The sequence below is a fragment of the Haemorhous mexicanus genome, chromosome 1, assembly GCF_027477595.1.
Source record: "Haemorhous mexicanus isolate bHaeMex1 chromosome 1, bHaeMex1.pri, whole genome shotgun sequence".
Taxonomy (NCBI): Eukaryota; Metazoa; Chordata; class Aves; order Passeriformes; family Fringillidae; genus Haemorhous; species Haemorhous mexicanus.
This window is the reverse complement of record NC_082341.1, coordinates 121,871,368-121,887,920: the sequence shown is the minus strand read 5'-3', so window position 1 is coordinate 121,887,920 and position 16,553 is coordinate 121,871,368. Positions and strand designations below refer to the sequence as shown.

The window sequence follows — 16,553 nt, the reverse complement described above, 5'->3', positions numbered from 1 at the left end:
ATTTATTCTTCCTGGTAGAAACCTGCTTGGGAGTCCCTGGTGCCTTCGTTGTATAGTGATGGCACTCCTAGCCTATAGAGATTAGCTAAAGCTGTTTTGTCAGTGATTTTCATCTTGAATTATTTTGCTGGAAATGAAGACATTGAGTAAAGGATGAGAGTGGTTTGAAGAGCTAAAATTTTTTTGTTTGTTTGCTTGAGCTACAGTTGATTTAAGTTGATGAAAAAAATAGTCTCAAGATTTATTATCATATCCCTATTTTTGAGAGAGGACATTTTTAAGCCTTTGTCAGAAATAGCGTAATTAAAACCTTTTGCACCATTGAAATATGCTAGGGATCAGTGTGGAAGGAACAAACGTGCTGAATATGATACTGAAGTGAATTCTTAGTGAAGTGTGAATTCTTAGCTTCAGAGCTAACAAGATCAAGTTGTGATGAATTTCAAAAGCAGCTACATAGGAGGAAAAGTGGGAGTATTTAAAGATCATTGGAGAGGCTTTAGTGAAGTCAATGGCAACTAATCTAGCAGAATACAGGTTGAAAATAGTCTGAGAATTTGGAGAACTGATTCTAGTGCATAAATAGCTATAGAGGGCTGTAGGTTATATGTTGCATGAGTCTCAGGAATAAAGAAATGTGAAGCCAGACAAGAAATGGGAGATGGGAGCAGGCTTTAGAGTGATGAGGTCATATACATTGTTCTTGCTGTAATGGCAAAGAAGTTGCAGAAGTAACATGAATGTCCAAGATTGGACAAGGTGTGGAAGCAGGTTATCCAGTGACCTAGAATGAAGTAGAGAGAACAGGTCAGGTGAAAATCTCAAGTGTTGCTGATAAAGGAGAGGATGTATGGAAAATGGGTGCCTAACTAGCATGATGTGTCATGGTATTGGGAGGTGGTAAAAATAGAAATATGAGTATATTAATTTTTGAATATACTCTTATTTGTGTGAAATATGTTTGTGTGGTTTGTGTGAAAACTGTAAAACTAAACTATTATTTCATCTGGGGCTGCATTGTTGCTCTTTTAAAAATGTAGTGGTTTGGATGACATATGACCATTTTATTGATTGTGTGATATGTGCAAAAAAATACAGAAGCCAGGGTTTTAGGAAGTACTGCACTATGCTTTCATTAATATACTGCTACAGTAATAATTGTTCCTAGTATGTAATTGACTCTATAGATCTTTTGTCATTTCTTACAATTTAATTGACAATCTAGATCTCATGATGTAATTGAAGAGGTGAATGACTTTCAGCATGATCATATTTATTTAATTTACCATATAATCAAGTTAATGCTCATTCTGCCTTGTACTGAATATAAATTAGAGTTATAGTGTCCATACATTCAGGAATAGTAGTTGTCAGCCTATAGTAAAGGGTGAAATTAGAGCGTTAAAAAATTTGATTTCATGTGTGTGCATAATCCAATTTCTTCACTAAAAAATGCAAAGTTTTTCTGCATTTGAAAATGTCATATTCACACTATAATACTTCTGAGCAGTCAGTTTAAAAAGCAGTAAAGACTGATTATTCAGAGAAGGTGTCTCTAAATTACTTGGAAATTAAAGAAAATGTTTTTTATCTATGTAAGAATACCTCAAAATTAACCACTATATGTTAAAGAGAACAGTAACTAGCTAAAAAGGCAACAGACCTCCCTATTTAGTGTTCTCTAAGTTTATTAGGAGAAAATATTGGAAGCTTATTGGGAAAAAAATTGGAAATTGAAACAAAATTAACTGTGTTACAATTGTGAGGCAAGATGCATTGTATGTTATAGAGTAGGGCAGGATCAAAAAGTGTATGGGGGAGGAAAGATCTTTCTGTATCTACCACCTTATTGAAATACACATAGATGTTTTTGGTCCAGGATTTAGTTTGCCTTTGCTACGGATTGTCCTGATGCTTACTTAACATCTACCTCTGCAGTCAGATGTTTGCAAAACACCTGTTACATTGTTTTAAAAAATAAAAAAAGACAAAAGCTTCCAAGTGCCCAAGTCAATTCTAAAAAGGATACTTAAGTTCCCACCCAATTGATTTTGTTTTTCACATTTTAACCAGATGTATTGTCTATTAAGCTAGTGTTTCCAGTATCATTTAATTAGTGAACAGATTTTGTTTCTTGCAAAATAGCTTGCATTGTAAGTGTATATCAACAAAATATATTAAATATCTAGAGGAGAAATTCTGTGAAATGTTTTGTGATAGAAGCAATATTGTCATATTTGAAGCATCTGCAGGGAAAGACCTTTTAGGTAACTATATAGTTCAGAAAATAATCTATAGTTATTTTAAAAAATAAAAATGAAAAAAAATCCAGTTGACTCAATTTTGTTTTGAGTATAAATTGTAATTTGCTTGTATCTCTTTCTTATCATAAAATATTAACACAAATTTATTTCAATGAAATTATATTTTTAATGTTCTAGGGAAAAGTGAAAAAGAAACTGAACAAGACAAAACAGAAAAAGGTAAGTCTGAAAGTAACATTCTGTTCTGAATTCAAAGCCATGCTTTCTGGGGGGATTGATTTAAATCAGACTAAAGACTAGTGAGGCTTTGCTCCAGTACATCTCACGTAGATAAACTGCAGTTGAACAAACATCCAGAGAGCATGTACTTTTATAGGCAAACACTTGGTTGTTTCCAAGGCTGCACCAATGTACACCAATCAATCTTACCTGGTTGCAGAATGGAATGATAGAATTGTTTAGGTTGGAAAAGACCTTTAAGGTCACTAAGTCCAACTCATAACCTAACACTGAACCATGTCCCTCAGTAACATCTTTTAAATGCCACCAGGACAGCCTAGCAACCTTTCCAGTGAAAAAAGTTTTCCTGATGTCCAATCTAAACCTGTCCAGGAGCAACTTAAGGCCGTGGCCTCTTGTTCTGTCCCTTGTTACCTGTGGAAAGAGACCAACCTCCACATCACTACAGTCACTACAATCTCCTTTCAGGGCGCTGTAGAGAGCAATAAGGTCTTTCCTGAGCCTCCTTTTCTCCAGGTTAAACACCCCTAAACACTCCCACCAACCTCATCAGATTTGTACTCCAGACCTTTCCTCAGGTCTGTTGTCCTTCTCTGGACACATGCCAGGACCTCAATGTCTTTCTTGTAGTGAGGGGCCCAAAACTGACCCCAGGATTTGGGTGCAACCTCACCAGTGCTGAGTACAGGGGGACAATCACTGCCCTGGTCCTGCTGGCCACACTAATGCTGATACAGGCCAGGATGTCTTTGGCCTTCTTGGCCACCTGGGAACAGGCTGGCTCATCAGCTGCTGTAGACCATTACCCCTGGGTGCTTTTCTGAAGGACAGCTTTCCAGCCACTCTGCCCCAAGCCCGTAGCATTGCACTGAGTCATGGGATGGTTGTAACAACTCCTGTTTCAGGACTAAAATGTTCTGTGTCATACTCCTAGATTAGCATTCTGGAGGTCAGAGTTCCACCAAGCTCTTTGTACATCTGAGGGCAAGAGGCAATGGGGACTACCTGGCCCCTGGAGCAGGGCTCAGCACTGCCAGCTGTGCTAAGTGTGAAGAGATGGGTGACATGCAAATCAGTCCTTGCTGAGACCATGATTGCCAAGTCTGTCTTAGGTTGGGTAGGAATGTGCAGAGACAGATCAGATGGAAAAGAAGTGTGGTTTTGCTGAAGAATCACTGTGAATCTGCTCTGCCTGCAATGACATTTGTTCTGGCCCCACGTGTTCCCTGTCACTGCACAGTTTGCAAAACCTCCTTCACTGGGATCATTGTCAGCTGGTTGCTGGCAATGCCCAGAAACCTCAGGGTCTGTGCCGAAGGATTCAGTAGCTGTACTCCTTTTTCATTCTGTTTCCATTTTCTATGTGGCTGTTATTTTATATTTGAGTATTTAGAAATGCTGCTTTCCCAATATTTTGATATGGTTTATTTGGTTTGGATTTGTATATTGGTGGTTTAAACATAAGTTTCTAGGACTGGCAAACTTCAGACATTTTATTTAAGGATTAAATATGTCACATGCAAGTATTACATATAAAAAGTTAAAGAAACCCAACCAAAACAACTTGTAAAGCTTGGCAATTATGCCTGCATTTCCATTTATTGGCAGGGAATATCTTACTGCAATGGATTTACCTACTTGGTAGTAGGAAAAAAATCACCATTATGTGCTGCTTTTACTGACCTGTTAGAAAAGTATAACAAAATGATGTACAAGAGCCATCCAGTATGGGAAAAAAACAGTCATAGATAAAAATGCCAGCATGTGTAAGAAACATTCTAGTATGCAACTTTACTCATCAGAGCCTGTACAAGAACTTTAGATTCTGAAAGTATGACAGAGTGGAGCAACTTCCCTTTTTTACCCTAGGTGCTTTGTGGTTTTGTTTCTTTTTAAATAGCAACTAAATAAATGTCACTGCAGATTACAGAATTTCTATAAGGTAGAAAAAAGGATAATTTTGTTTTCCAGGTTAAATTGTTAGAATTTTTCATCCAACCAGGAAAAACAACCCTGCATTTTAATGAATTTTGTTTATGGGTACACTGCTTGTGTGATTTTCATACAAGCTGAATTTTGTTGAACTTTTTTCATAGTTTGAACTGTTTAAAGTTTCCACTTTCAATGAAAGTGGTTAGCTATAGATATGTCCTAGTAACAGGAAGTGGTATAAGGTACTATTGACTTTGTTTGTTTTAAATTTCCCTAATAAAATGCAGCAATAAATTGATGAGATATTTATTATAAAATATACTGTACTGTGATTGTTATATGTAGGAAACTTGGAAATCTAAGGAGTTGGGAATTTGAAACTTCATGTTTGGCTTGTGTTTAAGGTTTTCTTCTGATTCTGAGAGTACATTCTGATGTGCAAGTCTGCATTTGTTTTTGTGGTATTTGAACATAAAAGCTCCAAAGAGCTTCTGTGCAGAAAGTTTTTATAGCTTTGAGTAGCTCCTGCAACATAAATATTTTTACCTGCTGCAGCCTTGATAGTATTTGGTTAGCAAAGTGTCCTCGTAATAATTATGTAAATTTTAGTATTCAACAGTAATTCATCAAGTTTATTAAAGATCTTACTGAACATTCTTTGATATTAACAAAACCCCTCTCTGGAAAGTTCTCTAAAGAAATAAAAATGAAAATAAACTTGTTTCTAGCATACAGTTGCTTCAAGATTTCTCTGTTATATTTAATTGAGGTGGATTCTTCATCTTCTCTGTAAGAATATAATCAGAATTTATATTTAAACAAGTAATTGAAATGGGATGGGAATTCCAGGTGAATAGAACTAATTCTTTAAAAGGTTTCACAGGTAGTACAATGCACACATCCATAAGTTGTCTTTCCATCTGAGGTGGTTTTAGTTGTTTTTGATCTAGACTATAAAAAAAAAATCATAGACTAATTTTTCAAATTTGATTTATATTGGACATATATTAATTATTTACTTATATTGATGAACAGATATAAAAAAATGAAAAAATAATTTTCAGCTATGGACATGTTTGTTTCATATAGTGAACTTCAGCATAGGTGCTGTTATTATAAGTAATAATTTTCCCTTTTCAAATCTGACAAAGCATGAAAGTAAAAATGAATGCTGTTTGGCTGGAACACTCAGCTGCATTGCATTAGGAACAGAAGTACATGTAAGCCAGGCTTAGGACAATATCATTCCACACATCATTTTGATACAATATCATTCCACACATCATTTTGCTAACAGGTCAGTATTCACCACTGTGCACTCTAGGCATTTACCTTTGAGGATATGTAGGATTCCACTGTGATACCAGCAGAGATCTAATCTGAGGAGATTAAAGTGCTGTTCTTCTGACTAAATGTAGGGCTTTGCTGCAGGGGTTTGCCCTAAATTCCATTGGGAACAGAGCTCTGTTGTCTGGAGAAAGAGCTTACAGGGTTAGCTCACCTCCAGCATTGTCTCCTGGAGTTTGGTGGGCTGAGTTCCACCCTTTCAAGCTCTGCTTATAACAGTATGGATAGTACCTATTGATTTACAAATTTGATACAGGCTACACTTAAGTATCTGTGTGCTGTGTGCAGAATGACCAACACAGAAGTGTAGTTATCAAAGTCCCAAACTGCTAAATAATGCCATACTGAGGTAAATATATAGGACATTTGAATGTTACAGTGTATTTTCTAACAGAAAGTCAATGCAGAAATTCCTTTCTGGTTTTGTCAGAGGATTGTTTGAGTCTAGCCTTTGAGTGAATCCAAAAGTCCTGATGGTGAAAGAGGTGAGTGATGGAAATACATGCCAAAACCAAAATTATCATTCTGCTGTTGTTTCTTATGGTTAACATCTAACCAACCAACCAACAATAATTTCATACAGAAAGCCCTGTAGAATACTTTTTACTGCAAGGGAAATTGTTCTGGAATAACTGCAGTTAAAGATTTATTATAGTAATTAGATTCCAGCTTTATTAGTCTCTAAAATGCCTCAGTTTTTATTGTCTGATTACTTCCCCAGATAAGTTGATTATAGTGGTTTTGTCTGTTCTACCAATAGAGTTTATAAAGATCTTTTAATTATTCTAGTGCTCCTGGCTTTAAATTGTGTAGCTGCAGTTTACTTGGTTTTATACCTTCTAAGTTATCATTTATAGAAGCCCATAAAACAAGTAGGTAACTTACACTCTCTGTATCTCACCTAATGAGCTTCCCAAACAACAGGACAATGACAGGAGTTTTTCATCATCATCAAATTCTCATTCAAGTGTCCAGTGAGATGCAGCACGATTTCCAAAACTAATTTGGGTAATGATATGGGGCTAGTATCAGGAGGGAGGGCAATTACTTGAGCAAATTTTGAATTCCAAGTAAAAGTTCCAATGTATGTTCTTCAGAACATAATTGAAACTTTGAACTGGGAAGATGTAGTGTTGTTAGTGGGTGGCAAATGGAATTAGTAAAACAAAAGGTCACAAAATTATTTGGAAAACAACTACAGACCATCATCATCAGTATCTATTTGTCATTGTGCCACACTCAGAAGTTGCCATTCACAGGTTGCCAAGAACATTATTATTGAATTTGTATCACAGCAGGGATGGGAGGATGTTTAGGAAACAAAGCCTATGACCTCCCCTGGAAATTGCTTCCTTAGTTTTTCAAAGTTTAAAACAGAGAACTGGCAGGAGGAGCCTTTGCTGCAAGATATGAGACTGTATCACATGAAGGGGTTTTTATTTCAGATTAGCTTTAGAGATGGCATAACATAAGGAGACATAACTATATGGTTATAGTCTCTACAATTAAATAATTATAACTTCTATTAAAACTTCATCTATGATTCAAATAATAAAATTATAGAACAGTTTGGGTTGAAAAGGACCTTTAAAAGGCCATTTTGTCCAACCCCTGCATTGAGGTAATTTAATTTTCTGGTTAGCAGTAAGCACAGTCAGTGGAGTAGGATTGCTCCAGTGTACTTTTCAAATCAGTAACTGGGGACCATCTGTCCTCAAGGTGGCTGTAAAGACCAGCCTTTATCTTGGATCACTTATATCTACTAGAGTAATTAAAACTGGAGTCCTAACTCCTCTCTGTTTTGCATGCGAGTAATAGCAGATGTAATATCAAGGAAGCCACCAGGAATGCTCCCTTAACATCATAGTGACAATATGAATGAATCAATAAGTGAATAAAAAAATCTAACTACAAGAGCCAAACCACATTTACGAGGTGGTTTGTTAGATAGGGTGTAGTGTCTTTCCATCCTCATGTTTTCTCCCCTAGGTCCACAGAGGGATTGTAATGTTATTGTCTCACCGTTTCTGAGGACCTAGAAATTTCATTAAAGACAAGTTTAACAAGAAATCCTTATGCTAATATGTAATATGGACTCTCATAATCACACAGCAGGCCCCTCTCAATTGACTATAAATCTTACAGCATTAGTTTTCAAAGACTGAAGCAAGACTCTTTATCCTGTGTGGAAGGCAACCTTTCCCCCAAAACTCCAGGTCAGACCAGCCAGGCTGTCACTCGTTGCTCTCAGTGAACAGACTGGGTTCAAAATGTCAGCTCCAGCACTGGAGGTAAGCCTGCCCTCCCACCCCACCAATTTTCCTAGGCTCTGAACATAAGAAGGGGAGCAGAAGTCTTAGGAAGGGAATCATTAGTACTGAGAGCAAGAGGGAGGAGGAGAAAATGGCAGCAAGTGGCAAACTGCCTGGGGTGGTCCCGGTAGAGATTTCCTTTTGGTCATGGCTGCACATCAGCTAACAAGCTCTCTGTTTGAGGTGTCCTTCCTGGCATATCTGTTGGGACAGAATAAAACCACAGAATTGTAAAGTATCTGCTCCCTATATTTTACAAAGGATAAGAGTGAGAGATGACTTGTATTAAGTGCATGGAAGTGCATACTGGTTTTTAGATACAAACACTAATTGTTCTGGAAGTGTTAATAGCAGCATGATGTTATCTCCTACTTACTTTGCTCAGGAAGAAAACTGTACATGCATGCTTTGATCAGAGGCTCAGAGTTTGGCAGCAAGGGCAAAACAATTCATGCTATGTGTTGTGGTAAATATACCCTATCTTTTAAGTTATCTTCTCAGGAAACAATAATTTGAAGCCTTTACAGAGTAGAAAATACCTTCACCCACGTAAATTTGCTATCTGTTAAAATGCCAAGTGTGTGGCATCTCTCTAGGGTAAAAGATGTGTGTTAATTGTGAAAGAATCATGATAGCATTCAATATTTTTGTGCAGTTCTGGCTAATGTTAACTGTTTTGATATACCAGACTGATATCTAATCAGGCAGGTCATCAGTGTTTTCTCTTTTAGGAGAATGAGGTTTTCCTTAGCCTGGATGATAGTGTTATATTTCAAATGAAAATATGAAATGGAGAGATTTCACACACACAACCATTCCCACTTCTCTGGAAGCTAGAGGATTCATTTACTCATTATAGAAGTGGTATTACTAGTTATTTGTGACATCTAGTTATTTGTGACGTTTCTGAGGTTTTTTTCTCTATTGCTTTGGACTTAGGGTCATATGTAATCAAATTTTTTGCCATGTAGTAGTTATCTCTTTTTGTTTTCCTTGTTATCCATGTAACTGCCTTAACATAATTGTCTACTTGGTGCTTTATACCAATTTCCAACCTTGGGTTCTGCTCAGTTACACAAGAATTTGCAGACATTTCATCATGTGAGGACATTGTTTAGAAATTCTAGAAAGTTTTAATTCCTTGGTTATTATATCTTCAGGCAGCTTTTCACATTAAAAGTTTTTTATCAAGTAATACAATTCTGTGAATAAATCAACAGTTTGCAAAATTGCTTTTCTGGTGCTGTTTGATGGTTTCTTAAGGTAAAAAATCTGCTTCAGATGAAGATTTGCACAACTTGATTCTTTGAATGTTATTAGTATTTTGTTTTTACAGAAAAAACAAATAAGAGCAGTGGGAATTGAGATTGCTTTCTATCGCAAGGCTGTTTTTAATCACTTTTGGCTTTCTGGAATTATAGCACTGAGGTGAAATTTTGCATTGGGAAAAGTTTTGTAGCTTCAGTATTCTATTGCTGGCATTGGGCTAGGAGGAATCTCAGCTACTGAGATGAATGGCACAGTGAGTTCCTGTAAGGATTTCTTTGGTTGTCAAATGATGGAGTGAAAGTTACTTGTGTACTGACAGTGTTGGCACTAAAGCACATTTACATATAGCAGTATATTACAGAAGTTGTAGAACATATGACTAAGTGGGACCCTAAAGCTTTCTTTGTCTCTTTAGTTGACTGAAGGCCTTATCAGCTGTGTGCATTGTTCTTGACAGATGCTTACACATCTTGTTATCTCAAATAAACAAAATTTTCAGTAATTAGAATTCTACAATTGCCCTCAGCAACCTGTTCTACTGTGCTTGCTCAGAGACAGTAGTTCCAGATGTTCAAGCCAAATTTTCTGTTATAGCCATTTCAAGCCTTCTCTTCCTTATCCTATGATGATACAGAAAATAATTTATTATTTTCATCTCTGTAGCTATGTTTTACCAAGTAGTGTGTACCTGTCTTCCCGTGGCAATTTCTTTATTACTGCCTTTTTACCCTTTGTTCTCCCCACCCCACTCAGTTAAAGGCAAAATATTTTTAAACCAGTCTTCAAGAGTGATTCAATTCTGTTTGTTAATTTGGTTAATTTTCCTTAATTTTGGTGTGATTCTCTCGTGGTCTGAAAAATATCTAGCAGTGTGTTCATTATTATTCAAAAGGAATTTCTCTGTCCCTTGTAGAAGTAAGACTGTCACTGCTTTTGGTGATGACAAGGTGCTTTTCAACATAAAACCAAAATATGCCTGGTATTTTAGTTTTCATTTACCAAAACAGTTATATGAAATGTTTTATCAAATTGCATTGGATTATATGTACAGTTTACTGTACATTTAATGTAATACATTGTAATACATTGCTATTTCTATTTTTGTTAAATTCTGTATCTTGATAAATGAGATATGAGATTGCTTGCCATCGCTGGTAATTGCCTTGTCTCCAGCAAAAGAACTAACATAGAGTTTCTTGTGAGACTTCTTCCTAGCTTGCTGCTTTTTCAGTGGAAACTGTTTTCTCTAAGGAAGTCCTCAGGAATCCTATGACAGCAGTCCTAGATAGAATGCCTATTCTCCAAGGCTATTACTGAAAATCCTCAGTAGTATTCTTGAAAGTCCAGGATTATTACCATTAGGTAAAAGGATTATTACCATTTTAATGCTCAACCTGATTTGGACCACAAACTGACCAAGCAGTTGTGTGATCATGCACAACTTCAGTATCATGGTAAAATCTGTCATTGAAGAAAACTTACATATATTTTCCTCTGAAAACAGATAAGTTAACTTCTTTGTATCATTGAATTGAATATATTGGGTCACATCTGCTAAAGGATTATTGCACTAGAAGGAGGCAATGGATAATTTATTAAAATACCCCTGCAGGGAGATAGCAGGCTATCTGGTTGATATAGAGGAATGCTTGATGGTTACTCTGAAAGCTCCCTGGTGAATCCTTTAACATAGGAATAGAATGGGGGATGAAAATGACTGCTCGTTATATAATGTTTACTGTGTTATATTGGTGTCTAGCAGATGAATAATATTTATGTTAACAACTCCTTTCCAGCTTTTTATATTGATCTCCTGCTGATCTAGGGCTGATATATAATTGTACTGAAAATAGGAAGATAGTACTTTTTTTTTGTAATGGAAGGTGGTAAATAGGTTCTTTCCACGCATCACCCAAGTTGGATATGAAAGAGAAGATATTGTATCTTTGTGCCGCAGACTTGTACGATTTTAATTTACTTTTTTTTTCTGAGCTGTTTCTCATGTCCTTGTAAACTTAAATGAACTTGTAGAGAGTGTCCCACAGGCAGTGGGAGTTTCCTGGTGGGTGGGAAAGCTTCTTTCCTTTGCCTCAAAGGAACCTCACTGTTGCCATGCTTACCGAGCTGGAGAAAGACCAAATGACTGTCTTTCCATGAATGCTCAAAGCTAAAAAAGCTGACAAATAGCTGTCCTGCCTCACTGAAATACAGTTCCTGTGTAGCTGGCTGACCTTAAATAAAGATTTTCATTCATGCCATAAGAAATGAGAACTCACATTTTAGTTGCTGTGTATGTTACTTAGAGAACAGAAACTAAACCAAGTATTTGGTGGCAATATCCCATTGAAAGCTACCCAGATACTGTACCCAGAGGAACTGACAAGTCTCAGTTTTATTGCTAACAGCAAAGAACAGTTTCACATGGCAGCTAAGAGCAAAATGAACCTAAAAAGTCCTCAAGGTCACTTGCTTTCACTGGTTCCTTGGGTTGATGTTTCTGGGTTCTTCCACTCCTGCTGTTAAGTAAGCCAGGCCTTAGAAATAGCAATGGTTTCTTGAAAAACTGAGCTGGCATATTTTTTAAAAAGAAAAAAGCAAACACAAAACCCAACAAACCTTTTGCATGTTATGGGTTGTTCTTTTCAGACCAAATGACATTATGTGAGAAACTTCATACCTGTCAGTCACTGTGGACTGAAGGTTTGAAGTGGAGGCATCCTTGCACTTGAAATAAGAGCTGTTCATGTGAATTTTACTGTATTTTACTTGGAAGAGAGCCAGTGCTGTGCCCCTTAACCATTATTATCATTAAATGCATGAAAAGGCAGTGAAGACATTGCTTTCCTATGAAATGGAGGATAATAAATAAGAAAAAGACTGGCATCAGTGACAGATTGGTAAGCTTGGTGATCTGCACAGTAAAGAAGTTCCTCCTCATGTTCAGGTGGAACTTCCCATGCATCAGTTTCTGCCTGTTGCCTCTTGTCCTATTGCTTGACAGCACTGAGAAGAGCCTGACTCCATCCTCTTGTCACCTACTTTTAAGATATTTATACACACTGATGAGGTTCCCTCTGAGTTGTCTCTTCTTGAGGCTGAACAAGCCCAAGTCCCTCAGCCTTTCCTCATAAAAGAGACACTCCAGTCCCTTAATCATCCATCTTTATTGCCCTCCACTGCACCCACTCCAGGAGTTCCATGTCTCTCTTGTCCTGAGGAGCCCAAAACTGCACACAGCACTCCAGATGTCATCTCAATAATTGCTCTATGCAAAGCATATAGTCATAACTTTTAGAAATGACTCATATGCCCTGATGATCATGTTTTTCGTGATACCATGTAAATGTAGGAAAATAACAGTTCCCTTTGCTCCACGTAGTTGAACCATTTGCAAAAAAAAGATCCTTGACTGTAATGTGATGAAAAATGCTTTATTCTAAACTTAACTGCCAAGTTACTCAATTTGAATGACTGAAGTTTGCTTTTTCATATAGGAGTTTGTGACTGTAATAAGTAAGAAATCAGTTTCTTTTCAGTGTAATTTGAAACTGCCTTACTTGAAAATGATGCACTTTGCCAGCACAGTCCCTAGCTAAGTGTTACTCCAGGCAATTGAAATACAAAAGAAGTAATGAAGTGTCTGTTTGTTAAATCTTCTAGCTAAAAAGAAGAAGAAGCCAAAGCTCTTAAACAAGTTTGATAAGACCATTAAAGCTGAACTAGATGCTGCAGAAAAACTACGTAAAAAAGTAAGTTTTGAATGTTTCCCTTAGGACTGTACACAGTGGACAAAAATCAATAAATTAAATACTTGTAAAAAGGGAAACTGAATTTTAGATTACTTTTTGTGAAATTAACTTTTTGAAATAGTCAGTGCTTATTTGTCCTTCAAGTTTAATTTCTGCTGGATAGTTTGTCTTTAATTTTTTAGAGTTGTAGGTGTATGTCTGTTCATATGTGTCTGTTAACCTTGAAGATATGTGGCTTAATCATTGAATTTCTGCTTAAATGGATCACATCAAACAGGGTTAGTTCTGTCCTATCACTCTTGTTCAGTTGACTAGTGAGGTCAAGTGCTACCAGATAACTCTGTGTGTGTTAGCAGGGATCTCTCAGTGAGTGTTCTGATGCCTCGTGAGCATTAGGTGCAGATCACTGAAGTAGGTGTTGTTTCTGTTGAGATTCTGAGTCCTGGCAGTGCCTAGGCTGCTGTACAGCTGCTTAGAGGGTGAAACAGATGTTCCTGCTTCTCACCAGGGGCAGCAAGACCTTAACATCAATCATTCCATTTGGGTAGTTCTGAATTTAATAATTTGACCATGAAAAAGAAACAAAAAACCCCCCAAGTTCTTCAGTCATCTCCCCCTTATAGCTTCCAATTTTATACTTTCATTTGAATATTTCAGAAAGTAATACCTTTTTAGAGATGTCCTTTTTCCAGATATGAGATTAAGTAGTGAAGCAAGATTGTGGCTGTTAAAAATTAGGGACTTCAATTCTTTTGAATTTATTTCTTGTTTAAACTCTGATATGTCTCACAGACAGTCTTAGCACATAAAGAGCAACTGCAGGTCTTTGTACCCAAATTTGAGGTGGATGAGCAGTGAGATTTATTATTTTCAGTACAATAAAGTAAAAACCAATTTGGTCATTGCAGGTGCAGGATTATTCTTGATTTTCAGGATATACTGTGCAATTTTGACTTTATCTTGCCATCTATGCAGCCCCAGAGTTCTGGTAGGTTTGTGATGGGGCTGGAGGGCTCTTGCATAGGGAGCACTAGCCTCTGGCTGCCACTGCTGTTGTTCCTCACTAGAGGCCTTCTTTACATGGTAGAATACAAAAGCAAAAGAAATTTTCATGCTTCTTGTAACTTAAGCAATTGGTTAATCAGAAATAGGTGTACTAGACACATTTGATATGAATCTGTAGGGTCAGCTTGTTGACTCTTTTCCTGCTGTATTTCTTGATATGTTACTGATAGTCATACATGTCATGTAGGAATCAGGATAAATTTAGGAGCAAATCAGACATGTATAATATTTGAAGATAGCAGGGCAGTTGTGTATAATTCATACACATATAACTCATATTTATAAAGCTGTAAAGAGGTGGAAGTGCAGCAAGATCTATTGCCAAATGTTGCCAAGCAGTGCTTAGCATCTGTTTGACAGTGGGACTGGCTCTTCTCAACTTCCATCTGTACTTGGTAGTCAATGGCCATCACAGGATCAGCATCCATCAGAATACCACAGTTGCATTTGGACTTGTGTGACATGTCCTGAGGGACTTTGTCGTGCAAAAACTTGGAGGAACCAGCCATACACTGTGGTTGAGTCTACAGTATTTCCCTTAAAAGAACTCTAGTTAGGATGCTGTTCATCATGAGAGGTATGCAGAGGGAAAATTTCCACCTATCTCCAGGATTTTCTTCTTGTTCTCTATTATTTCTGGTCTGGAATTTGTTATTAGCAGTAGGGTCTTTTCTATACAGACAGCTTATTTTCATCTCAGCATTTTATCCAGTCAACAAGGAAGAGTAAGTAAAGTATGAAAAACCAAGTTATTAATTTTCATCATGAAAATTAGATTACATTGTTTCATAAATAATGACAATTCCTCTTGAAAAGGCAATCCCAACAAAACTATGAGTGAAAGCTGTTGATGCAGTCTGCATTGCTTGTTCTTTAATTGTAAAACTGATATGTTATTAGGTCCTGCATCCTTCAGCAATTTTATTGGATAGAATTGCTGATAAATATCTCTGCTTTTCAGGGAAAAGTTGAAGAAGCTCTAAGGGCCTTTGAAGCATTAGTGAATCAATATCCACAAAGTCCTCGAGCAAGATACGGGAAAGCACAGGTACGTAAAAAAAATTGATAGGTGTTGAAAAAAGCTAAAATAAACATTTTGTTTTACCAATAGAGTTATAAACACTATTTGCAATTAATTTATACATTTATGCTGGTTTTCTAGGTAAAAAAAAGAATCATGAGATCTGTTATAAGTATCTCTTCAGTCAACTGTCCTTCCCCAATTGCTTTGGCAGCTTTTGTGGAATTTCAGTGGGAAGTACTGTAAATAACAAAAAAATAAGGTATATCCTGTAGATCTCAGGAGAATTGTCAAGTAAATGGCAAGAGATAAACACCAATTAATACCCAGTGCAGGAACTACAGGCAGAACCTACCTGTTCCATACTATTTGCTGTAGCTGGGAAATCAACACGTCTGTCAGCCTGGGATAAATGCTGCTTTTGCTCTAGTGGGAATAGAGAAGAGGATTTGGAGTTTTTAGAGAGAAATACTTAAAGGATAAAGAACACAAATTCTCAGGCAGTGAGGCTTAATTAGCTTTACTTGTAGAGTGAGTTATGTTTCAGGTGTTTCCCTTAAAAAAAAAATAAATAAAAAAACCAACCAAATCCCAGAAGCCATCAGAAAATAATCTCTGCATTTATAATACTTTTAGGCTGTGTTGAGATGTCTCAAAAGGGAATAATAGTAGGATAATCCTGCTGCACTAGGAATAATACGAAACTCCTTGAGCTCATGTTAATCAGGATAAAAAAGTGAAGCCCTCACTGCAGGAAGGAATGGTGCTGTTAGACAATTGATGAGGACCTTGGAGCCACAACCAGTCTCCACTTGGTTAATCATAATCATGCTAAAACCAAAGCTGTGATTATCCAAAAATCTATCACACACGCACTTGATACAGAGCAGACCAAATGCTTCAGTGCTCTCTGTGGTGACAGTTTGCTGAACTCTTTGCCTCTTTACAGGAGGAGACCACTTTGTTCATACACATGATGAGTCAAGTGTAACTGTGAAGTTACACTTTTACTATTTACCATTTTTTTACAAATCTACTCATTATAGCTAATAGAATATGCTTCCTGCCTCCTCAATGGCTTTAGGGAGAAGGGCAGATCACTGCAGCCAGCTGTGAAATTTATTCTTATTCAGCATTCCCATCTCAGTGACCCAACTTCATTTGTTCATTTACAGCAGTTTGTAGTCGCCTACTGCTACTTTAGTAATCCATGAAAGGTCAATACAGACCAAGATCTGAAGAAATAATTAGGTGCATTTCCTGGGAGTGTGTAAAAACAACAATAAATTCATTTTCTGTAGCCTTTGAAGGTTCATACTAGTCATTTTACTGAACAGTCATATTAATATTATCA

At 36.8% G+C, this 16,553-nt stretch overlaps 1 protein-coding gene across 8 annotated transcripts in view; it reads left to right on the top strand.

Annotated features, from left to right (window-relative positions):
- The window catches only part of ASPH (aspartate beta-hydroxylase), a 112,121-nt gene that overhangs the window by 60,188 nt on the left and 35,380 nt on the right, over nucleotides 1-16,553 (top strand). For all 8 annotated transcript variants that reach the window (XM_059861103.1, XM_059861130.1, XM_059861115.1 and 5 more), the window contains 3 exons: nucleotides 2,442-2,483; nucleotides 13,025-13,113; nucleotides 15,140-15,226. In XM_059861103.1, the coding sequence (XP_059717086.1) occupies nucleotides 2,442-2,483; nucleotides 13,025-13,113; nucleotides 15,140-15,226 (218 nt within the window). The remainder of the gene's footprint in view (nucleotides 1-2,441; nucleotides 2,484-13,024; nucleotides 13,114-15,139; nucleotides 15,227-16,553) is intronic.